The sequence below is a fragment of the Anser brachyrhynchus genome (genome assembly GCF_964034855.1).
Source record: "Anser brachyrhynchus genome assembly, chromosome: 11".
Classification (NCBI taxonomy): domain Eukaryota; kingdom Metazoa; phylum Chordata; class Aves; order Anseriformes; family Anatidae; genus Anser; species Anser brachyrhynchus.
In genome coordinates, this window is record NC_137706.1 from 22,528,000 (window position 1) to 22,553,794 (window position 25,795).

A 25,795-nucleotide genomic window follows, 5' to 3' on the forward strand; every position below is an offset into this window, starting at 1 on the left:
GGCTGGGCATCGGTCAGCGGGTGGTGAGCAATTGCATTGTGCATCACTTGTTTCTTACACATTATTATTATTAATACTATTATCATTATCACTATTATTGTTATTATTATTTTTCTGTCTTAATAAACTGTCTTTATCTCAACTCACCGGCTTCACTTTCCCGTTTCTCTTCCCCATCCCAGAGAAGGAGGGGGGAGGGTGAGCGAACGGCTGTGTGGTGTTTAGCTGCCAGCCGGCTTAAACCACAACACATGTGCTTACATTTTACACGAGCAGTTGAATGTGAATTGTCAGGAGTATGTATACACCTGACACCATGCAGCCTTGAGGTACTACATTTATTCAGTATAGCTGCTAATAAAACTTGTGCAATGTGTGTATATATATAACTGGGAGATCTAGTGAGCATCCTCAGTAGATAAGGTAGTAATTTAAATGTCCATTGGGTAATTGAAAATCTCTGTACGTTGTTACATTTTTACATTTCACACATGATCTTGGCAAAATACACAAGAAAACTAATTACAGGTACTCTTATTACTTCTAAATACATGCAATAGTTACTGTGTTTGTATGTGGCTTTCTTAAACCCCTTTTTGATTCTATCATTTAAAACATGCTTTAGAATTTGCTATTTTTTCCCTATATATTTCCTCTTCATCTACTTAACTCATGTCTACAGGAGAAACAAATTTTTTTCAACAGCAGAAGTGCTTCTTTCTTGGAGTAGTCCATAAGCATAATGTCCTAGAAATATAGCACTTACTGATGTAAAAGCATTTATATATAGCTGCTTTGGCAACAGTAGACATGTTCAGTTAAAAAGATGAGCCTGAAAGTTAAAGTCAGACTTATCTAAAATTCCGAGGGCATATCGCTTGCTCCAGTACAATGCCTGATGCTGCTTTTAGAGAAGAGTTGAAAGTTCTGTAAATCTTGTCTGGTATTGACCTGTGTAGTTATTCCTGTAACTGTTAAACTGTGGCATATAACTCTTAATCAACAGAACCAGCTTTTGTTTAGTCTCTCTTTCACAGATTCCTAAATTTACGTAAATAACATTTTTCATGAATTCTTCGATTCGTTGAGGTTGGAGGGGTCCTCTGGAAGTCTCTAGTCCAACCTGAGTTGCTCAGCACAGAGTCAACTAGAGCAAGTTGTCCAGGACTCTGCCTAGTTAGGTTTGGGGTGTCTTCAAGGATTCTGCTACTAGTTCCAGTGTTTGACCACCCTCAGAGTAAAAATGCTTCTTATGTTTAAATGGTCTTTCTTGAATTTCATTGTGCCAGTTGCTTTTTGTCCTCCAAGCCCTGTATCAGTTGCTCAGTGCCCTACTTGTGCTGAGGAAGCAGAAACTGGGCCCAGCACTCCAGATGTGGTTTTACCAGCCCGGAATAAAGGGAAAGGATCCCCTGTTGGTGGTGCTCTTCCTAATAGAGATAAGGATGCTATTGATCGACCTAATTACTTAATTTGTGCTTTGCTAGTAAGCTTATGCCCTGGCAGCAAAATTCATGGGACTAATTGAAATGGACATGTAGTGACATCTTCAGTACTTTGACTCCTGAGTGACAGGAGAGCCTAACACGTAGTGAGGTGAAGGGGACTGTGAGGGTGTGATCACTTTCTGTGGTAGTGCTGCTGAATATCGCCGCTGTTGTATGCTAGGATTTTGGGGCACTTGGCATCAAACTGTGGCTGACATTTCAAGTGAGCTACTGTGGTGAAGCCAGCAGTTAGATTGGTGGTTCAGGGAGAAGGGCACAGCTTTGCCCAGCAGGGCCAAGTTTTCTTAAGGAGGGCTGATGGGGCTGGGACACTGGGTGGGAGAAGAGGTCCTATGTAAGCCTGGCCTGGCAGAGTGTATGTAAGGTGGGGGTGGGGTAACTGTCAAGGCTGATTTTACCTGGCTGCATTGTATCCACTGGGGCTTGCAGGGCAGTGCTGCGTGTGTAAGGGTTGGAAGTTTTGGGCCTGGTGGTTGTGGAGTGCTGGCTGGCTTGACCTAGGCTGCATCCCATGTAACTGGGCTGGCAGGCCAGAGATTAGCTGAATATTACCAGTGGGACTGACAGGAAATCTCAGGGTGCTACAAGTGGGACAAAGTCAGGTCCCCTGTGAGGGGGACCCCGAGGCAGGCAGGGTGGGGCCCGTGGGGACACCGTGCTCTGCGAGTGGTCAGGCCGAAGTTCCAGCAGGGCTGAAGGATATGGGCTGGGCTGAGCCGGTCGCTGAGTCCGGCTGAAACCACAAGGTTGGCAGGAGGGGCAAGCTGGCGGCCGAGTCGGGGCAGGCTCTCACCCCGACCACGGCAGCGGATGAAGCTGGCGGAGGCGGCCGGGGCGGGGAGAGAGGGAGCGAGCGCGGTGCAGCAGCTCCTCCCCCGCCACACCCGGTGCGGCAGGAAGAGGAACAGCCGCGCCCTGCTCCCGGCCGACCCTGGTCCAGCGCAGCGCCATGGCGGCAGAGGAGGTGGACGGGCTGGCCATATCCCGGCCGCATTATGGCTGTGAGTACTGGGGCTCCTGGGCTCGCGTCCGGGAGTCGGCGGGGCCGCCAAGTAACATCCTACCCGGCGACGCCCAGCCCGGCTTGCGCAGCCCGTCCCTTCCCGGGGACCGGTGCTGAGAGCGGAGGCTGCGGCGCCGCAGGCACGGGGAGAGCGTGGGGTCTCGGTTCTGGGGCTGGCCTGCGGGCTCGGCGGGCCCCACCGGCGGGGTGCGAGGGCTCCTGGGCGCGGCCCGCCGTGCCTCCCACGGGGCGGGCGCCGAGGGTCCCGCGAGTTCTCCCGGGGCAGCCGTCTCTTCCCCGGGCGCTAAAGAGCGCTGGGAGAAGGTGCTGGGCGGGCAGCGCAGGGGCGTTCTCCTGCCGTCGCGGTGCAGGGGGTGCCCGCGCCTCCCGCGGGCGAGCTCCGCGCCTCGCCCAAGATGTCCGCCGCGGGGAGGGGAGCACGGCAGGGCGGGGGCGCCTCTGGTGGGACGGGACGGGACGGGGCGCGGCGGCGGCGGTGGTGGAGTCTCGGCAGGGAAGGGGCGCGGCGAGCCGCCGCGGTGGCGGACCCTTCCGTCTCCCTTCCTGTTCGTTTCGGTAAAGGTGCCTGACATACCATCCGAAACGCGCGATCGGAAGCGTTTAGATTGAACGCCTTCACTTCCTAGAAAACACGCTTACTGTGGAGAGGGAGGCTTTAGCTCAAAGGTTCTGAAATGTATGCTTGCTTGTGCAAGCTGTCACGTCAAGAATGAGTAAAGATGAGGAAAAGGCTGTGAGGCGGATGGGAGATGGCGTAAGCGACAGCCGGTCAGACCGCGCGGTGCCTACCGTGCCGCGGCGAGGCCTGGGGTGGGCAGGGAGGGCAGCAGCAGGTAGAGTCCTGCGAAAGGGGCGGTGTGCTCCGCACTCGGTTTATTGTTAAAAGGAAGGATGGAGCTGGGGGAATCGGGGGGAGGGGGAACTTTCCCTTGCTAGTAGATGTTACCCTGTGGCTTGGGACAGCTTTTTATAACTTTGGGAGGGGTTGATGGAAGCAGAAAGATGCTTCTGAGGTACTTCAGACAGGTTTCTGAGAGATGCTTTGCAATTTCAACCAAGGTCTTGCTTGATCCCAAGTGCTATGGTTGATACCACATCAGGTTTTTTTTTATTTTTTTTTAATTAAGGTATTTTAGGTGTAAGCTAGTCTTCGATTAATAGAATGGTATGAGACACTTTCTATTTGTCAAGTTGATCTGTAAAACCTAAAAATGTGCTTTTTTTTCTCCTCATGAGAGCATGGACGAGGTACTTAGCTGTAAGAGTGGAAAGGACAAGCTATATCACCAAGGCTTTGAATGTATAGAATCTGAAAGATTTAGGCATATGCCCGTAGGTAGGTCCTCAGCTTAATAAAAAGATGATATGCAGGTTGTGGATCTGAAAGATTCCCCTCCAAATGAGGATCATGAGCATTTCCATCTTTTTAGAGATGAAGTATGACAATATAGAAGAGATTATTTGACATGAAAATACGCTGTTAGCCTTCTTAATCTTTGAGTACTAAAACAGAAGATAGGTGGAGACATACGTGGTCACTGACGTGCTTTTGAGAAAGAGGAAGGCAAAGCTAGAAGAAAATAAGAAAATAGAGGACTTTGCTCAGTGGAAGGTGGGGAAAAAGCGTGATCATAATCAAATGGGGAAATCAGACAGAGGGAAGATGTCAAACTTATGTGATGAGGGAGGAAGGGCAAGGAAACAAGATCTCTTCTGTTGCTTGCAAAGATCAGGTGCGTTTGGTCCCTCATTTTTCTGAATCAAAACCTGTGGTGAGTTCCTGGGGGAAGGGTTGGATATGATTTTTTGTGTGCCTGTCTAGCTGCATTCAGTCTTCAACCACCTGGGAATGTGTTTTTGACTTTTTGCAGCTGTCTTGGATAACGAGAGATTAACAGCAGAGGAAATGGATGAAAGACGACGCCAGAATGTAGCCTATGAATACCTTTGTCATCTGGAGGAAGCAAAGAGGTAAGAATAAGGACTGAAATTTCTGGTGATTTAAAAAAAATAATAAATATATATATTTGGTAAGGGGAATAATTTGGCTGCAGCTTACCTCCTGTCTGTGTTTCTGAGTGGCTATATAGATTCAATTAAAAAAAACCACACCACAACACCTACAAAGAAACAAACAAAAAAAAACCTCAGTAACCAAACAAAACACCCAACCCCCCTACCCTAATAAGTGGTCCTCCCGACTGTCTAGTCTGTTTTTCTGCCTGAAGGAGACAAAAAACATCTCTGCCTAGCATGTTCCTTATATGGAACCTTTTCTAACGTATTCTTAAAGATCCTCTTGTGACAGAGACTCCATAGCTCTAGTGCTTCAGTGTTTTTTAGCACTGGAAGGGTTCCCTGTTACGTAACTTGTATGTCTTGCTGTAATATTACCTTTCTACTTGACAATGGATGTGGAGAATGGGTTATTTTCTTCCTCTTAGCTGCAGCACTTTAAACACGTAAAGTTGTCTCCCTTTTGCACTTCTTAGACTGAAAACCCAACTCTTTCATATTTCTCTGTGGGTCCTATTCGATAAGTATGTAGTCCTTTTGCCTGGGTTGTTCTCTCTTCTCTCTGCTCACTCCGTGTCTTTCTGGAAGTGTGGTGCCAAAACAGAAAAATTTCCAACTGGGGCATTGATATGCATGCTTAGCACAAGAATTGTTTTGTGTATCCTGATAGATATGCTAGTATCATGCATTTACAGTATAATATTTTCATAATGGTATCAAATGGTAGTGTTTTGCTGAGTTGCTACCCTTTTACTTGAAGACATGCTGCTGAAGTTGGTTCTCTGTTCTGTGTTTCTGGAATCATTTGTTTTCCTAAGTGTGTTAATTACTACTGAATTTAATTTTTTCTGACCTTTGCTTAATATGTTGAAAAAAATGTTGAACTTATTCCTGGCCTCCAGCACGTATGTAGGTTTTATGTCATCCTCATGTTTAGTAAGCATGAAAGTATGCTGTATTACTTCATACAAAATGAAAGTATGGTCAGAAGATAGTAGATGCTATGTATTTTCTATTAAAGGAAAAAAAAAAACTAATATTAAAAACAAATCTGTGAAGTCTTATTGTTAATATTCTTGAAATCTTTCTTGCAAACGTTCAATCCTATATGCTGTATGTGCAGAATAGGAATGAGACAGACCAGTTTGCCTATTCCTTTCCCTTCCTGACAGATGCCTTTCATGCCTTTGTATAAATTGAATTTTTTTACTTGAAATTTTTAATGACTGTTGAAACTGAGATTGCGACTAAAGACAAGTTTTAAAGAACAAGATTGAAGGAAAAGAGGTGATGTACTGTTTCTGTTAGTGACTCCTACAAGACTTTTGAAAATAATGCTAGTGTTTCAGTTTGCATTTTGTAATTAGTCAAGAAACGAATTGTGAACATAGAGTTTTATTGTTCTCACAAGGACCTAGGCAATCTAGCCAGCATGATACAGAAAGTAACTTCTGTTGCAGCAGAAAAGTAAGGAACGTGTAAAAATGTGTTCTAAATAGAACTTGCTCGATACTTCTGTCTGTCATTTGAAAGACGGTACAGGTTAAGAGCTGGAAAACTTTCTCTTCCTCTGACTGGTGATATATTTTGGAGCATCTATATAAGTCTGCCCCAGCAAGACAGACGTGTTCCACTGCAGCGTTTTATAGAATGGAGTAGTTCAGTTGGAAGAAACCTAGGAAGATCGCCAAGTCCAACTGTCTGACCTCTTCAGGACTAACAAAAAGTTAAAGCGTATTGTTGAGGGCATTGTCTGAATGCCTCTTGAACACTGACGGACATGGAGGGACATCAGTCACCTCTTTAGGGAGCCTGTTCCAGTGTTTGACCACCCTCGTGGTAAAGAAATTTGTTCCTAATGCCCAGTCCGGACCTCCTGTGGCACGACTTTCTGCTGTTCCTACGTGTCCTGTCACGGGTTATCAGGGAGCAGAGACCAGCATCTCCCTCTGCGCTTCCCCTCCTCAGGAAGCTGCAGGGAGCAATGAGGTCCTCTCTTGACCTCCTCTTCTCCAGACCAGATGGCCCAAGCATGCTCAGCCTCTCCTTGTAGGACATGCCTTCCAGCCCTTTTACCAGCCTTCTTGCCCTACTCTGGATGCTTTCAAGGATCTTAACGTCCCTTTTATATTTTGGAGTCCAGAACTGCACACAGTATTCAATGTGAGGCCACACCAGTGCTAAATACAGCAGAAAAGTCATCTCTCTTGACTGGCTGACTATGCTGTTCAATGCACCGCAAAATGTAGTTTGCCCTTTTGGCTGCCAGGGCACACTATGGCTCACGTTTATGGGAAAGGAAACAGATCTTGTACAAGATCAGTGCTGGCAGAGTATAAAGGAGGACTCACTTGCAGAACTTCATTCCAGGATTTTAATAGTTCGTGCTGCTGTAAAATATTTTTGAAGGGGCTAGGAGGACTCCGTTTATACTGTAGTCTTTCAGATGCTTCATAACAATTGTCACCGCTGCACATTTACAGAGGTTGCTTAGGTACTAGCAGATAATAATTTTTTCTCCATGCAGATTTGGATGAGGTGGAACTAGTGAGAAAGATACAAATATATCTCAAAATCACCCTGTCCCTCTGAATCAAAAATCTTTAGGATCAAATGCTGAGCTACAGGGAGAGGTGAATGCCATTATAAGTCACATGCATGCTTGAATGAGCCCCAGATAAATCACTTGTGGACACTCTTAGACATTGGCTTCAGAGTGGATGCTTTCTGGGATGCTTGTGTTCTATTCAATTCTTTGTCCAGACTTGACGAAAAAGTTAGGCAAAAATGCCTAACACAGCCACAGCTTTAATATTCTCATTAAGCAGTTGCTTATTCCTGGAGACTTACTTAGCCTTTGGATAAATAATCTTTAACTAAAGTTTCTTGGCTGTCTTGCGTCTGCTTCCAACTATTGCCTCGGCATTGACAAGGCTGAGTAGTTAAGCATTTGTTTTTGCTGCACCTTGTCAGAAATTGTTTTTCCTGTTTTGTCCTGGGTACAAGCCTAGTTGTTGACATTATGTTTTTTGAAAAAGGGAGCGACAGATGTCATTCAAAACACAAGTAGTGGTAATACAGTCTCCCACTTTGGCAGTCAGAGCACGCACTTTGCTTAATGGCCTACAGGCTGTCTATACACATGAGAGGGAATTCCTGTCTCATATAGCTGAAGCCATACCACTTTGCATAAGAGTTAAAGATTGCATGACCAGGAGGGAATCAGGAGTCCTTTGTTTAGTGATTAAAATACACAGGTGACAACAGAAAGGCTTGAGTTCATGCTCTATTTCCAAGAATGTTTTTCATTACCGAGCAGTCTTTATAAAATGTCCTTTAAGTTTTTTGTTTTTCTTTTTATGAATTACTGCTAGTATAGCCAAAAAGAGGGCTTTGGGCTGCATTGCTGGAAAAGAGTTTTAACTTAACAAACAAACAAACAAACAAAAAACCAACACCTTGAATTCAAACAGTTTATTATATTTTAAATTGATATAATTGTCCTGAGATCTTCTGTATTGACTTATTTGCCAGTAGTGTAACTGAGATGTAATGTGTGAATTAGGTACTGCAGCATTTCGCTTGTGCTGCTGATGACAGCGTCTCAGCTTTAGGTATGGATCGGAGAGTTTCTCATCTTTTTTCATAGTGAGAGATTTTCATATGAAGCTATATCTGTGAGGAGAAGAGGAGGACTTAATAGTGGAGCAAGGTATCTAGTGCATATCACGCTCTCGGAAGCAGAAGAGGTGAATTTTCTAATGTCAACGGCTGTTCAGACAGTGGGAGATGATTGAAGAACAAATCTTATTCCCACCCCATCTCCCCATCATATTACAATATAATATCCCATTCAGACCGTGTAGTTTATATTCAGTTTTTCTAGAACATAAAGGCACCTAAAGGGCAACTAAAATGATATGAATATCATGTTGATGGGTTCACGTGGTGGGCCCACTTCTCCAGCCTGTCCAGATCCCTTTGGATGGCATCTCTTCTTTCTGTCGTACCAACTGCACCACTCAGCTTGGTGTCACCTGCAAACTTGTTGAGGGTGCGCTTGATCCCATCGTCATGTCCTTGATGAAGACCTTGAAAAGCACCGGTCCCAAGACAGACCCCTGAGGGGTACTGCTCATCACCAGCCTCCACCTGGCCGTAGAACCATTGACCACTACTCCCTGGGTATGACCATCAAGCCAATTCCTTATCCGCCGGATGGTCCACCCTTCAAAGCTGTATCTCTCCAGTTTGGAGATCGGGATGTTGTGTGGGACTGCATCCAAGGCCTTGCAGTAGTCCAGGTAGATGACATTGGTCGGTCTTCCCTTGTCATCTGATGCAGTCACTCCATCAGTTCAGTATCAATAGGTAATGCATCTAGAAGTTGGAGTGATTTTTTTCATAAATGTTAAGAGAGGAGCACAAGATGAAAATTTGCTAGCGCCTAATTTCATAAAAGACTGGATTTCTGAACCATCAGCTCTAACAACTTGTGTGCATCAACTTTGAGTATATGTCGTAGTGTTTTTGTAAGGAACATACGTCAGAGATACTAAATGAATGTAAATAGCTTGTACTTTTTTAGTGGTGTTCCAGGCTTTTGTTTCTTTCTTCAGTAGTTGCTATTCTGATATTGTAATTTAGCACTTTGTGCACAGTAGTTGAAGTAAAAATCGTTTGAAACCTGGCGTTATTCTTGCTACTTAGAGAAAGGGAGGCAGAGTGTCTAACTAAGTTGACCAAGATTGCGAAAGAAAAAAATTGAAATGAAAATTGGTGCTAAAATGAAGATTGCGAAGAAAGAATTCTTATACTATGCTTGGAACAGATATCTCTTTCTTGAATGAAAATGACTTTTTCAGTAAGTGTTGTTTCACACTTAGTTTTTCTTTCCAGTTTCCAAATCATAGTAGCTTATTCAGAAAAGCTGTGACAGTGCAGATAAAACTGCGGAAAGTACCCTGTTCTTTTATGATGTGACAGCTTGAGCTCACAGCAGTCTAAGGATATTCTTATCTGGAATAGAAGTAACTGTAGCTTTTTTTCTTTGGTCCTTATCTAGAAGTGAAACTGATACACAGTAATATTCTTCATCTGGACTCTGATAGGAAAAAATAAATAAATTTGTGGATTACTTGTTGGGGTATTACTACTTTCACTGGCTTTTTCAGTGATGTTACAATGTTTTTGCCTTGGACAGTAGAAGTTCTTTTTTTTTTAAGCCATGAATGTTCATAGATAACATTTTATTGCCATCAATTGTAAGTTGAAATAGCTGATGCTTAGCTCTCACCAGTTCATCTGAGGCTTCTTATCACCCCCCTGTTTGGACTGAGAAGACATTTCTCTACAGTTCCTATACTGTTCTGTTGATGACCTCATGTAGTTGGCAGGGAGTGGCTGTCTACACTGGAAGTGCCTTGGAACGTGCATTCATTGCTATGTTTTCTGAGAGAAGGGTGGAGGGAAGTGTGTATGTGGGGGTATTGAACATGCAGTGATTGAGTACCCCCATCTTTTCCTCACTCTGAATGCTTTCTTTAATAATGACTCTTGGATATAGTAATGACAGGCAGTCCAGGAGGAAAGAAACAGCTCTTTGCGTGGAATTGAATTTGGAGACTGGGGCTTGGCTGTTGAGTTAGTGATTTTGAAGGACTATTTTATGTAAGGCAGGAGAGCAGCACCTAACAGCAAGTAGCTGTGATGTAACAGTTATTGACTATTGGATACTGTAGGGTGCTTCTTAAAACCCTTATTTGCAAGAAAGCAACTTAGTTTTGAGATAAAACTTCAGCAATGCTTTAACTTGCAACCATTTAAGTCTATTTAGAAATGGTCAAGGCAATTAGTTTTGACAACAGAATGGCTGAATATGCCTTGGAAAGGATTTTTGCATAGATGATAATTAAGTTCCTCAGGAATGAGAGTGTAGTACTGGTTTGAAGGCTACTCGGCAGTAACTGTTTGGCAAACATTTGGCAAACAAAAAGTGATTCGGTGTAAGAATACAAACGTGGTCTTTGGTTGAGCTGCGGGTTGCCGGGATGGGGTAATCATTGGGAGAAACTGGTATTACTAATCTCTTGCTTTTTAGTATCTCTGAACTGAAGGTGTCTTTGGATAATAAGAATGCTCTGGGACCTTTTAGCTGCGGACAGCACTTGTTTTTTAGCTCCTCATTTGAGAAGATGTCTTTTCCTTCACAACAAAATGCATTTAAATTTTCACGTACTTCTCTAGAAAAGAACACTCCTGATTTTATAAGTTATAAGTTTATTTTACTTTATCTTCTTTCATCTTCTCAGATTACACCTTGGTTTGTCAGAAATTGGTAGAATGAGTTATTCTGAAAGTTTTTGTTCAGGATTTTTGTGTTGCTGTCTAACACCTTTGCTGAATGGGGTAAAGAAGTGAGGTTGTCTGCAAGTTTCTCATCTGAGAAACTTTTCTTCATTCTCTGGGTGAGAATGCCTGCCACATCTGCAATTGTAAACAAACTAAAAATGTTTGTGATACATATGTCCATGAAATGATCTGGAGTGTGTGTGATCCCTTTCCTTTCATTAGAATGAATAGCATGATTTGTCCCCAAAATGCTACACCTATGTTGTTGACAATGCTGGTCAGTTTAAGAGCCTTTCATCCACAGTTTTATAAATTCTTTCAGATGGCTTATGCAGATAAAGGCTGGAAAAAAAAAAAAAAAGTCACCTACTTTCTCCAGTGCTGCAATTCTGTTGAGGTTATGCTGTTTTCCTTGGCACACTTGTAGAGAACTCCAATAGAAAGGCTAAGTGGATGTGACTGGAAGTGTCTAGGCGTGGAGGAACTGCATGCAACAAAGGAGAGGGACTCTTGGGATGGCCAGTGTGGTGGTGTTAATGCCTGAATTAGCAGTTACTCATCAAGACCCCAGTATGCTTGTGTTCACTTTCACAAGATCATCTCTGGAGGCAGAGCACAGTGAACAAATCCTGATGACTCACGCAGGTGGGAACTTGACAACTGTCATCCCTTGCCCTCCACGTCAGCTCAACAGATCCTGGACCTTCCGATGCTTGTTGTACAGGTGTTGCAGTCCACAGTTGGGTGGACGACATGAATGTACCTTCCTGGTGTCTGACTGCTGGATAGGCTTCTTAGATAATATGCTTTTTGGTGTGAGTATGACACAGAGTAAAACCTATTTAATTTCAGCGTTCAAGCCAAATAAGTGGGGCTTTCTCTCCTGTAAGGTCTGGCATATTTTGCTATGTTGTTGACACAGGGTTATAACAGCATTTCCAACTCATCTGCCAGTTTACTGGTTAAATAAACACTGCGTTTAGATGAAAGTTGAATACAAGAGCTTTGTCTCTTATGAGGCAGGTGACAAAGATTTAAATTCCTGTTTTGACTTGTTAGATTTCTCAGAACTATTAGGGTGGAAAGTGTAATTCAGAATGCTGCTTTTGATTGAGAATTGGAGAAGAGAATTATAAACCGATGGACAGTCAAAATATGCTTTAGGAAGCAGATCTTGCTAAACAATCTCAATAGAAATATTCCAAATTACAGTTCTGATTGTTTTGCGATTAGGGAAAGGGAGACAGTTTTTCTTTCCTGAATTTTTGTTTTGTTCTGAGCAGAATGGTATTTTGAAAGGTGCTGTGTGATGTTAGTTTATGATTTTTGAAGTATGAATTGAATGTCTGGTTAGCTTTGTTTGGCTCATTTTTCATCTTTTGATTGGCATTTAAACTGTTAACACTGAAAATCAGTTTGACAGAGGCTTCTGCTCTTTTCTGGCAGTTTGTCTAGCATCTTCCAGATTCTTACCAAACTTTGTTACAGCAGTTAGATGAATAAGATACCATTGCAATCTGCATTGCTTGAGGAAGATGATATCACTTACTGCATGTTAGAAATCTTTTGAAACTAACTACTCCCCCAAAATACAAGCTCTTTTTAACACAGGGATTGATAGGTTATCTTATAGTTCTTTGCAGTTTAAAATGTAGATCTCCATGAATTGTGAAACTAGTTAAGTAACTGCCAAAAGCTGAAGCATATGAGCATTTGAGTCTTTGATGGTATAGTCTGTTTTTCAGTCTTTTCCCCAATGCTTTTAAAGAAGTAAAACCCGTACATCAGCAATACATGAGACAGCTTTTACAGAGGCAAGTAACTATCAGAGGAGTGATACTTATTTCAACAGTTATGAAGAGAATCTGGATATATGTTTTCCATAGACTTTAAGCCTAGAGGAAACACCACAATGATTGTATCATCGCTTTTCTTTTAGAACCCAGACCAAACAACTTTACTATGTGACATTTGTGTTGGCATTAATACATTTGACAGAGTTAGATAATAAAGGTATCCAGTGTCAATTTTGAGGCTCAATGTAGTGAGGGGTCAGCCAAATGTCTAGATAGCTCATTCCAGTGGATTTTTTGTGGGGGGGTTTTCCAGTAAGAATGTTTCCTGCTTCAGTTTATAGTTTCTTTATTATTTTTTTAATTGTCTTTGTCTCGTTAAAACTCCTGCTCTCACAAATAGCGTGTTTATATTGGTGCTAGTTAAGAGTGGTTAAATATTCTCTAACGGCCAGTTTGCTGACCTGGAAAAAAATTAAGTGTTCCTGAGATGAAGGGAGGGGTCATATTCTGTCAGGTGACTGGACTGAATCTCTTGATGAAAGACAACGGCCTCCAGAATGCAAGGGAAGCAACTTTCAGATACGTTGGCTGCAGTCAGAGAAATATTTATCCTTTGTAAGCCACTTTTTTCTGTGAAGTGTTAATTTTATCATGTGCCTAGACAGTTACGTCTATTTTTGCTTCCTCTCTGCCTGCTCGCTTATTACTCTTGTGATATGTCTGTCTCTCTTTGCTTTCCTTTTAGTCTCGTTTTTCTAGCTTCTGCCTTTTCTGCTATTTGATGCCTTCTGCAGCAGTGTCTACCATCCTTCACTGGATTGAGAATTCCAAGGTAGGATTTTTTTGCTTTTTGATGTTTGCTTTCTTTGTATAGTGCTCATCTTTGTTTTCTGGTGCATTGCATGTTTTGTGACGTGTTGCAGGCTGTCTGGGGCAAGGGATGACTTGGACAATAATGTGCTTCGGCACGGTGAATGGCCTATACATAACAAGTTTCTGTAAACTACAGTAAATAATAATTTCATTGTCTGGCTGCTCAGGAGGACCACTTCATGCATGGAGCTATTATGTAGACGTTTAATATTACTTTGGCTTTTCTTTCCCTCCCTAAACATACCACTAGGAAGTTAAATCTTGTCGGCGATAAGCTGTCTGTTTCGTACTTTACTGCAGTAAATAGAATAGTGTCTTGGTTTGGAATGTTTTGTTCAGAATTATGTAAATGGTGGAGAGGTTGGGTGGGGGGGAGTTGGGGGAGTGAGCTTATTTTATTTATGTCCAGAAGAAGAATGAGTCTTCATGTCCAAGAAAGCTGACATAAAGCAACAGCTTCAAAGATGCGCAAACAGGTCTTATGCTATTTAAGAGATTGTGTTGGAGTTAACAGCAGATCTTCACTGATTGCTGCAGGAATTGGAAATTGGCGTATGTAAGTACTTCTGATGGTTTTATAAGACAACGGCAGACATTTCTAGTTAGGTGAATACAGTTAAAAGTCTGATTTAGGGTCACTGAAATTGATCTGTTTATTTTAGTTAATTCTACTTTTGTCCAAGTGTTAATGCAAAATGTATTTGGTAAGCCCTATATAGTTTCTGTATGTGACACTCAAATAATTAAAGCAAATCTAAAGCCCATTTTTATGCTTTTTAAATAGGTATGCGACTCACAAATACATTGTGGTAAATTAGGTTAAAAAAAAATGATGTTCTTAGACTTCTATAGAGTAAGTTTCATCAATTAAACATATGCTGCATCTAAGAATTCAGGTAAATATGAATAAATAGAGCATATTTAATTGAGAAAGCAATTACTTAGTTTAATAAAAGGCTGTGTTTATTTGCATCTCTTCCTGGCCTTTGTTGGAGACAGGGTGTTGGACTATGTGGGGAGGGAACTTTTGGTCTGAGATTGTGAACAGGCATAGTGGCTGCTGTTGTCGTCTATGTCTTCCTTGACGGTAGATTCCTGGATTTAGTATGGTTGAGGTAGTTGGAAGGTATTGTCAGCAACTGTGCTCACCAGATTTCTGGACTGGATAGTCTTCTGAAAGAGTGGGCAGAGAGAACAGAAGCAAGCATAGAGATTTAAGCCCAAGAGAAACACGGATAATCATCCAGCAATTTGGGAGGTTTGAATTCTTTGATGGTCTTCTTACCTGTTGTTGTCAATCCTTAGCTGACTGAGTGCTGGCCGCACTCGGAGTAGGACCCTCCGTCTGTGAGGTCAACTGGATATCATTTCAACATTGGGATGAGCTGTAAGGCTCTCAACATCTATAATCTATATTTTTTAAGCTTTTTTTTTTTTTCAGAATGAAATACTGTTAATACTTTTTCTTGAACTACAGGTATTCAGGTTTTATAAATAAGCTTATAGTCTTGGACACCACGGATGCTTTTTCTTCAGTAGGCTGAAGGATTCCAGTGTGATCTCTCCCTTCTTTGTTTTCATAGCAGAGTGCATGTGTACGGTTTGTGTTGACATACAAGTGTTTGTTGCATTCAGTAATGGATTCCTAAGAACCTTCCACAAGAGTGCCAATATTTATAGTGCTGTGAATACCTTTCGAGAATGCAAATAATTACTTTTATGAAAGACTTTGAAGAGTTGTCAACAGTTTTGCTAAGCACTTTTTGTGGCTTTTGCACAGCTTCTGTGTGGTGGTTGATGGTTGGAGATGTGCGTTAGCACATGAATACTTGTGCTAGTTTAGTCAATCACAGATTTAGGCTTATTTCGCTGATTAAAATATGTTGTTGTAGTGTAGAGACAGCATTACAAAAAGTGGAGGCTAGTATTGTATTCACCTGGAAAGAGAATCAAGATCTTTGCCCTTGTGTTCTATCTTCAGACGTCCTTTAGGAGGAAATTAACCACCCGCAGCCTTCCTGAAGCAGCCAGCGCTCTTCTGAAATATAGGTGGTATGGAACCACTAGAAGCAAACAAGGAGCGCTGTGGTACTAGCATGCTTCAAAAGAGAAAACTCAAAGGATGCTGTCCCATGATAACAATTCTGTGGCCAGTGCTCTCAAATGAGAGGCTCAGAAGTTTGCATGCAGGTTCTGTTTCCTACTAATGAAATTGAGGCATGAAATAAACAGAATAAGATGTGATATTGTGGACAACTGAACATCAGCTAACACTTAGCATTGGTACCAGACTCTGAGTGATGCTGGTTATCCTTCAGCATGATTTGTGAGTGTTACGTACTCTATCTTAGAATTCGTAACAGCTAGAGGTACAGAAATGTTGTCTTTGAGGCCAACGTACTCCAAGTGACTTCCAGGTGGAGACCGAGAGAATGCCACGCAACAATCCTGTCTCAGAGTTGAAAAAAGTCACTTCCTAGTTCTGCGTACAAAAGGAAAGGCCATTGTCTTGAAATTCTAGGTCAGCTAAATGTTAGGAATTGTTATTTCTGGCCTCTGCAGCTCATTAGTTTTACCCTGACATTGCTAGTGGTTAGTGATGACCAGCAGTTGAGCTATCCTCAGCGTGTGGTTGATAAAGATCACTTTTCTTTTTTCAACTGTTAACATCACTTGATTTTTGCCTTTTGTATTTTCTGTGCCATGTTCTGCTTTCTTTTTGTGCTGGAATGTACTGCATGGTAGTCCTGTCATAAAATATGCAGTGTTCCTTGCAGGTTTGATCTGGTCTTACCATCTGTTCTGCTGTTTGTGTGTATTAAATTGGATACTCTTACAGCAGTTTCTGGAGAGATGACTTGATAGTTCTTTCTCAGGCTTATTTATAATAAGTCTGATTATCAGACTTGCTGTTTTCCAAATTTGTTGCACTGTCTAAGGGTTAGCCAGACTTCTGGTATTTTCACAAGTGAAAGAGCAAAATGTCTGCCAATATGATCGTTATTACATTTTTGCCATGTCTAAGCTCCAATTCTGGTTAAAATTGGCCTATGATTCTGTAGAAAAATGGCACCTTAGTATAATGTCACAATCCTTGATAATACTGTGCTGGGGAGAGAATAAGTCAGTAGGTGAGAGACTGATGCAATTTTTTTTTCCAGTCATTGCTAGTGGAACAATGCTTTATTTCAAAATTTGAAGGTAACACTATTTGAGAGACTGGCTGCCTGACAATACCTGTTGTTTAGGTATTTACTGTTGTGCCTTCTCAAGGAATGCCTGGTTCTAAATTGCAGGTAATAGTACTAGCTGCCTGTAGATACTCAAAGATCTCGTCTTGGAGGGGAGTATGCATTTAATACTAGTTATGCTGACTGACTAGAAAGGTGAATTTATTTAATTTGGACAAGCGTCAGTAGATTTGGAAGGCCTACATTACCCGTGCAGTTGTGTGATGAGATTGGAGAGTTAACTCTGGCTTAAAGATGATTGTTTCTGTGCTAGGGATATGGAGGAAGCAGAGTGGGAACTCCATAGACTGTAATGCCTCTGTAGTGTTTTCACCCTGATGGGCAGCACCTCTGTCTCATTGTCCCTCTTCAAAGGAGCAGGGGGAGACTAATATTTAATGCCTATTATTAACAGACTAGAGCAGTGAGAAACTAAAAGCAAATGCAAAACACCTTCCCTTCCCCCCCCTATTCTCCCCCCCCCCCCCCCCCCCCCCCCCAAGCAGTGCAGGGGAATTAGGGCTGCGGTCAGTCTCTAACACTTCCTCTGTTGTTCTAGCATGGTCTCCTTCTCATCTCTTTGCTTTAGTGTGGGTTCAGTGTGGGGTCCCTCCCATGGGATGCAGTTATTATTCCCAAACTGATCCTGCATGGGCTTCCCACTTGCTGCAGTTCTTCAGGAAGTGCTCCAATATGGGTCTGTACCATGGGGTCCTTCCTTCAGGAGCAAACTGCTCCAATATGCCCCCCCCCGGGTGGCAGCTCCTGCCAGATTGCCTGCTCCTACACCGGCACCTCCGCAGGCTCCAGCGTGGAGATCTGCTCTGCTGTGGTACGCTATGGGCTGCAGGGGAGTTGAGTTAAAGGATGCCTATCAGAGTCCAACGTTTGCCTGGTTCAGAGCCCTGCTAAGAGCTTTCATTGAAACAGCTTCACAAAGTTGAACGTATTTAATAAGGCAACAGATATAACAGATTTGCAATTGCTGTTGATAAATACACTTACTGCTGTAGTGCTAATATATGATAATAGTGCTAGCAAAATGCTATCCCAGGTATTCCTCACCAAAGGGTGGAGGCGCAGAGCTTACCAAGAAGTTGTCCCTGTCTTGGTGGAAGAGAAAGTCACAGCCTCTTCTAGGTTTCCAATTCCTTCCCCTCCTCCCCAGCTTTTCCTTTTTCTTCTCTCTAACTTCATCTTCTCTTTTTTTCTTTCATCTGTTTACACTAACTCCTAACATTCTTTTATATCCTGACCTTATCTGTTCCCTCCCTGCGGTGATGTTTAGCATGATTTGGGTGAAGAGTTGAGTACTGTAGTCATGTATGTTTAGCATAAACTTCTTTAAGCTCATTATCATATTCAGGAGTGTGAACTTTAATATTCATTTTACACGTAATGAATCAAAAGGTTTTACTCGGGTACCAGGGCCCTCAAGATTCTGTTCTGCTGCCAAAACAGAGCTGTCTCACCAATATTAGACTCCTTCCTCAGCAGCCTCTCATATGAAGCTTGCGGACTTCCATCCGCAAAGTTTGTATAAGAGAGAATAACTGCTCAATTCCCCTTCACTCAAGGCTGGTGCTTATCTGAACAAGTCTGACTGTTCTCCACAAGGGGGACAGCCTGCTTCATCATGGACCTCTCCGCAGGCTGCAGGGGAACTTTTCTCTTTTCAGTGGTGCCCAACAACAGGACAAGAGGCAACAGGCATAAACTGAAACAGGAAGTTCCAACTGAATGTGAGAAAGCACTTACTTACTGTGAGGGTGACAGAGCACTGGAACAGGTTGCCCAGAGGGGCTGTGCAGTCTCCTTCTCTGGAGATATTAAAAACCCGTCTGGATGTGATCCTGTGCAACGTGCTCTAGGTGATCCTGCTTGGCAGGTGGGTCGAACTGGATGATCTCTAGAGATCCCTTCCAACCTCAACCGTTCTGTGATTCTGCCTTGGTGCCTGGTGCACCTTCTCCCCTCCTTCAGTGTCCTTGGTGTCTGTGGAATTGTTTTTCTCTGCATTTTCTCATGGCAGGCCCCTTTTGGAGCTGACTGGAACTGGCTCTTATCTAACATGGGGCAGCTTCTAGACTCTCCTCACAGGGACCACCCGTGCAGCTCCCCTGCTACCTAAACTTTGCCACATAAGCCTAATATGGCAACTGAATAAATGCTGTTAAACTACAGTCAAACTAGCAAAAAAAAAATTCAAGGTTTCTGTGAAAACCTTATTGATGGCATAGTGTTCTAATGTCTAAAGGGAATAAGCATTGCTGCCTATCAACCAAGTTTATTTTTTCAATGAGACTTGAAAAATGCTTGCCTTTCACTTATTTTTGCCTTTTTTAAGGATAATAGGTATTAGTTTTAACATGAGCATACAAGGTTTTAAATATAAACGATTCTGCATAATGCTTTTCAAAAACATTCTGTCCTCAGGTCTAGCATAGGGTTAAACTATCCTGCAAGAAGGGGGAGCATTATTATATGTAAATTGCCCTGGTTTTGTAGTTACATTAACACCCACTTAGGAACTTGTTGAAACAGGTATGAGTACATTGAGACAGTTTATGTTCTCATTATGGGTTATTTGTCTTTATGGAGGTGCTTAAGCAGAACTTGCTGCCTCTGTGTTCTTTAGTAAGGTGTTAAGTTACGTGGTTGTATGCTCCCTCTTTCCTTTTAGGTCTTTCTAGGTTTGAGCAAGGTGAGTGTTCCCCCCTACTCCCGAGGTTATTCAGAAGAGAATTGTGAGCTTTATTATTAGCATTTGGACTCTTCCAGGGTTCAAGTAACTCAGTGTCCTCTCGAGAGTCTTTGGCTCTGATGATCTAAGGTGTTTAAGTGACATTGCAGAATCACAGAATGGCTGAGGTTGGAAGGGACCTCTGAAGATCATGTAGTCCGACGCAGCTGCCGAGCAGGATCACCTAGAGCACATTGTGCAGGATGGCATCCAGGCGGGTTTTGAATATCTCCAGAGAAGGAGACTGCGCTACCTCTCTGGGCAACCTGTTCTAGTGCTGTCACACTCACAGTAAAGAAAACTCTTGTCCCACTCACAAGGAAGGGGAAAGATGGTTGCTTCAGCTGGTTGTAGGGAGGTTGGACTAGATAGTCGCAAGAGAGGACCCTTCCAACTTCAGAGACTCTGAAAGTTGAGTTGCAGTAGCACAGGAAATGCAGCTGTGTGTTGTAGGATAGGGGAAGAGCGTAATTTAAAAGATAGTAATGAGCTTGCTTTACAGTATCTTTTGGATAACAGACCAGAATTTTTAAACTTACGTCATGTCTTTTCTATTACTCATTCAGTCGCTATCCACATTTCCTAGAACTTAAAGTTGAAGGAGAATAAAGTTTCTGAGAAGAAAGCAGCAAAAAGCAGGAATTTAGTAGTTGCAAAAGAATGAGTTTCCTTTTTTAGCTCATGTACGGAAGCTGGCCAGGTATTCCCAGAAACCTTTTCTTCCTTGTAATACTACTCCTTGATGCTTTTTCCAGGCTTCATATACTGGTTGTGGTTGGAAGCCCCACCTTTTCTCAGACTCAGACTGCCCTCCACAGTGTAATAGTGTCTCATTTGGGATTTGAGGTGCTCTCTCAGTTTTACTGTTTATGATTCCCAATTCTTGATTTGCAGCAGAAGCAGCCTTGAGAACATTCTGTTCAAGAAGATGCGGCGACTAGTATGCTTTTAATCTTTTTGGTAGTGTTTGAATTCCTATTTATAAAAATTACTTGAGGAAATACAACAGTCTAAGTCTCAAAGTACTGCATTTATTTCACGTCAGAAAGGAAAGTATGGTCTTTCACTATCGGAGCCTGTTCGGAAGCTTACAGGAAAGTTGCTGCTTTCCACGCTAAGCTAGACTCAAATTAGCAACTTGCTATATATATACTTTTTCCACTTCAAAATTGTTACCATCTAGGTGCACCATACCTGACATGCTAAGTAGAAGGTAGTTGAGACTTTGAGATTAATAATTCTGTTAAATTTGGACTAGAGAGACTGAGCATCCTTTGCGTTGTGAAAGTTTCTCTAATACAGGGTGTTTTGGTTTTTGTCTTTTCTCACGTGTAGCCTCTGTCTGTGACTTGTATGTGTCCCGAGTTGGTGCCTTCTGCACTCATATCCCTTTACTACATAAAATTTGTAAGCTGTTCATATTGAATACCGAACCAATGTCAAAACCTGAACTGTTTTTCTTTCTGCAGTTTGTACTTCTGTACTTTTACTCAGTTTCTTACTCCCATAACATGACCTTTGGGTTGTATGTGTTTTCCAGTTAGTCATATAAGTCCTCTGACTTCAAGTAATTTTTTTAGGAAAGCAAGTGAAACTGACAAGAAGTGTAAGAGACTAGAGGCTTGGAAATGCTGTTGGGTTTATGTATCTTTCCAAAAACTTCTACGTGCTTCTCCAGAACATGGAAGGCAACTTCTGTGTTTCTAGAGTATCTACTCTTTTGAAATGGAGGAAAAAGGTGTTTCCCTTTCTGGATGTGGTGTTGCAGTGTCCTGTTTCAAGTAACTTCTAAAGCAGTGCTAGAGTCTAGTCATTTTTGTGTAATTTGTCACAACTACTCCAACCAGCTACTTGTTTCCTGATTGAAAGTTTCTCCATGCAGAGTCTTTATAATCTGAATGTTCAGAGCAAAGACTACAATTGCCATGGTGTACATTTTCTAAAAAGTGTTTTTTTTTTTTTAACGGTTTATTAAGAAACTTAAGTTTGGGGACATGAGAAAGACTAGAAGTGGGTGAGGAGGCTGGAGAATGAGAAGCTGGCAGAAGCTGGAAGATTCTGGTGTGTTGTCCATTTCTTGCTGAGAACCACTCCCTTGAACTATTGCTGTTGTGGGAGGGCTGCCAGCAGGAACATAAAACTGTTTTCTTGCTGTTGTTTTGTGAGTGCTAGTTCCTGAGAAATGTGGTTTCCCTTCTCTTCCCCCTCCTTCCAGGCTCTGCTGAAATCGCCGCTTTTGGAGACATCTCATTGCTGTCCTGATTTTATGATCAGTTAGTGCGGCAAGTTAATTGAAAAGCTTCTTGGCTCCTTTTTCTTGCTTGTGTTAGCTTTTCAAAGGTGTCACCTCTGTTGTTTGGAGCTGTAGATGTGTCAAGTGTGAAGAAAAGGCTTTCCTGGGCAAAGAGGAAGAACCTTAAAATTATGTAGTTGTTTTCATTCAGATGGAAGAATCAGTAGAACTAAGATTTGGGGAGTGTAATAGTGGCTTATTCTAGGTACTTAATGATGAGCAGCTGTGAAACGTTCGTAAGTTTCCTTTTGAATTAGCTTTTCACAGCGTGTGCCGTCTAGAGAGAAATGCTGATACTGAAAATAATGTGAATAACCAAAGCAACAACAGTAAAATCAAGCTGTTCATAAAACCTCTATTGAATCCTGAGAATCCTTTCTACAATGAGTCCGTCAGAATAGCTCTCTGCTGAAGAATCCAGAAATTGGAAAAAAACATCTGGGACTAGATCTTGAAGGAAGAAAAAACCCAAACTCAAACAGAAGTGCAAGAGGTGTGAATTAAAAATGTGGGGACTTAATGCTGAATTTATTCTATGGTTATTTTCTAGATACTCTTGGGTGTAGGCAACAGAATTCACAGATGATGTTTACTTATCCTCAGATTTTTTTTTCTATTTGACTTGTACCTTTAATCAAACACAGAATCCGAGCAAAGAACAAAGCACTAGTGTTACGCTTTTTCTTTTAAAGAACAATGGCTTGTTTATCTTAAAAGGCAGATGGCCACTCTATGTACTGACAGACCACATTGTATACTAACATTTCAAGTAGAGGCGGAGAAAGAATAGATTCAGATGTGAGAACTTGACCGGCATTCCTCTTGAGTTTTAGTAGCAAAGATGTACAGTTATCTGAAATTTGTTTTCCCAAATATTCTGTTTATGTTAGCAGACTTAAAAATGGAGGAGTTGTCACAGAAGAACAGGTTGGCTCTGTGGTAGCTTACAAAAGAAGGAAAGCCTTAGGAATAGCTGAAAATAGATGCAGGCAAGACAATTAAGAAGATTACCTAAGGCTCTGTATCTGCACTAGTCAAAGTTATATTTCATTTGATCATTAAAATGTTGCAGCCTGTGAGATTTTTCATTTTCACAAGTACCTACCTGCCGTAGGTAATTAGAAATGCAGTTTACTGCCTCACCTGGCCTTCTCAGGAGAGAATAAAAAAATGCCTGTGGTGAATTTGGAAGCATCTCATCTCCTTAGGCTACTTCTACAGTGTTTTGTAATTGAAATCAAGAGTAAACTGTGCAAAAATATCGCCAAAATTGAAAATAAATGTTTGTTTACTTATTTATTTTAGTTAATCCAAAGAAATCATCACGTATTTTCTTGTTCAAGCTCAAAAGAGATCATTTTTTTCTGTCATGTTTTCAGCTGTTACAGGTTATATAATTCTTAGCTCTTTCTCATGAGCCTTCCTTGAATGCTGGACTGAAAATTGGAGGTTCAGAAGCAGATTTACATAAAATAGAGTAGTTCAGTTGGAAGAGACCTAGGAAGATCGCCAAGTCCAACTGTCTGACCTCTTCAGGACTAACAAAAAGTTAAAGCGTATTGTTGAGGGCATTGTCTGAATGTCTCTTGAACACTGACGGACATGGAGGGACATCAGTCACCTCTTTAGGGAGCCTGTTCCAGTGTTTGACCACCCTCGTGGTAAAGAAATTTGTTCCTAATGCCCAGTCCGGACCTCCTGTGGCACGACTCTCTGCTGTTCCTACGTGTCCTGTCACGGGTTATCAGGGAGCAGAGACCAGCATCTCCCTCTGCGCTTCCCCTCCTCAGGAAGCTGCAGGGAGCAATGAGGTCCTCTCTTGACCTCCTCTTCTCCAGACCAGATGGCCCAAGCATGCTCAGCCTCTCCTTGTAGGACATGCCTTCCAGCCCTTTTACCAGCCTTCTTGCCCTACTCTGGATGCTTTCAAGGATCTTAACGTCCCTTTTATATTTTGGAGTCCAGAACTGCACACAGTATTCAATGTGAGGCCACACCAGTGCTAAATACAGCAGAAAAGTCATCTCTCTTGACTGGCTGACTATGCTGTTCAATGCACCGCAAAATGTAGTTTGCCCTTTTGGCTGCCAGGGCACACTATGGCTCACGTTTATGGGAAAGGAAACAGATCTTGTACAAGATCAGTGCTGGCAGAGTATAAAGGAGGACTCACTTGCAGAACTTCATTCCAGGATTTTAATAGTTCGTGCTGCTGTAAAATATTTTTGAAGGGGCTAGGAGGACTCCGTTTATACTGTAGTCTTTCAGATGCTTCATAGCAATTGTCACCGCTGCACATTTACAGAGGTTGCTTAGGTACTAGCAGATAATAATTTTTTCTCCATGCAGATTTGGATGAGGTGGAACTAGTGAGAAAGATACAAATATATCTCAAAATCACCCTGTCCCTCTGAATCAAAAATCTTTAGGATCAAATGCTGAGCTACAGGGAGAGGTGAATGCCATTATAAGTCACATGCATGCTTGAATGAGCCCCAGATAAATCACTTGTGGACACTCTTAGACATTGGCTTCAGAGTGGATGCTTTCTGGGATGCTTGTGTTCTATTCAATTCTTTGTCCAGACTTGACGAAAAAGTTAGGCAAAAATGCCTAACACAGCCACAGCTCTGCACTTCTGTTTCCCACAACATCGTGCTAGCAAAGCTGAGAAAGCATGGGATAGGCGAGTGAACAGTAAGATGGGTTGAGAACTGGCTGACTGGCCAAGCTCAGAGGGTGGTGATTGGTAGCGCAGAGTCCGGCTGGAGACCTGTGACTAGCGGTGTTCCCCAGGGGTCAGTGCTGGATCTGATCTTGTTCAACATCTTCATCAGTGACCTTGATGAGGGAATAGTGTCCGCCCTAACCAAGTACGTCGATGATACAAAGCTGGGAGGAGTGGCTGACATGCCAGAAGGCTGTGCTGCCATTCAGCAAGACCTGGACAGGCTGGAGAGCTGGGCAGGAAGACACCAAATGAGGTTTAACACGACCAAGTGTAGAGTCCTGCACCTGCGAAGGAACAGCCACGTGCATCAGTACAGGCTGGGGGGTGACCTGCTGGAGTGGAGCTCTGCGGAGAAGGACCTGGGGGTCCTGGTGGACGACAGGTTGACCATGAGCCATCAGTGTGCCCTGGTGGCCAAGAAGGCCAGTGGGATCCTGGCGTGCATAAAAAGGAGCGTGGCCAGCAGGTCAAGGGAGGTGATTCTCCCCCTCTACTCTGCCCTGGTGAGGCCTCACCTGGAGTACTGTGTCCAATTCTGGGCTGCCCAGTACAAAAAAGACAGGGATCTCCTGGAAAGAGTCCAGCGGAGGGCCACAAAGATGACACGGGGCCTGGAGCATCTTTCCTATGAGGAAAGACTGAGAGACCTGGGTCTGTTCAGCCTCAAGAAAAGAAGACTGAGAGGGGATCTTATTAATGTTTACAAATATCTTAAGTGTGGGAGACGGAGGGATTTGGCCAACCTCTTTTCAGTGGTTTGTGGGGACAGGACAGGACAAGGGGCAGTGGCCACAAAAGGGATCACAGGTAGTTCTGCACCAACATGCGAAAGAACTTCCTCACAGTAAGGGTGACAGAGCACTGGAACGGGTTGCCCAGGGAGGTTGTGGAGTTGCCTCTGGAGGTATTCAAGGCGCGTCTGGATGCCTGCCTGGGCAACCTGCTGTAGGGAACCTGCTTTGGCAGGAGGGTTGGACCCGATGATCCCTTGAGGTCCCCTCCAACCCCTACAAGTCTGTGATTCTGTGATTCCCCTCCTCAGGAAGCTGCAGGGAGCAAATGAGGTCCCCTCTTGACCTCCTCTTCTCCAGACCAGATGGCCCAAGCATCCTCAGCCTGTCCTTGTAGAATATGTTATTCATTTAATCTAGTATCACTTCCATTCAGTATGGCGTGTTTCTGTTATTTTGCCTGGATTAACATGGAGCTAAATAGTTTACAGTTACGTAT

At 42.7% G+C, this 25,795-nt stretch overlaps 1 protein-coding gene across 2 annotated transcripts in view; it reads left to right on the top strand.

Moving 5' to 3' along the window:
- Positions 1–2,314: 2,314 nt before the first annotated feature.
- Positions 2,315–25,795, top strand: part of IQGAP1 (IQ motif containing GTPase activating protein 1) — a 74,130-nt gene continuing 50,649 nt past the window's right edge. Inside the window, exons 1-2 of one of the 2 annotated variants that reach the window (XM_080551647.1) lie at positions 2,315–2,509; positions 4,404–4,503. In XM_080551647.1, the coding sequence (XP_080407773.1) occupies positions 2,458–2,509; positions 4,404–4,503 (152 nt within the window). In that variant the 5' untranslated portion in view covers positions 2,315–2,457. Of the gene's footprint in view, positions 2,510–4,403; positions 4,504–13,440; positions 13,528–25,795 lie in introns of those variants that run through there. The other variant, XM_080551648.1, reaches the window with a different exon arrangement.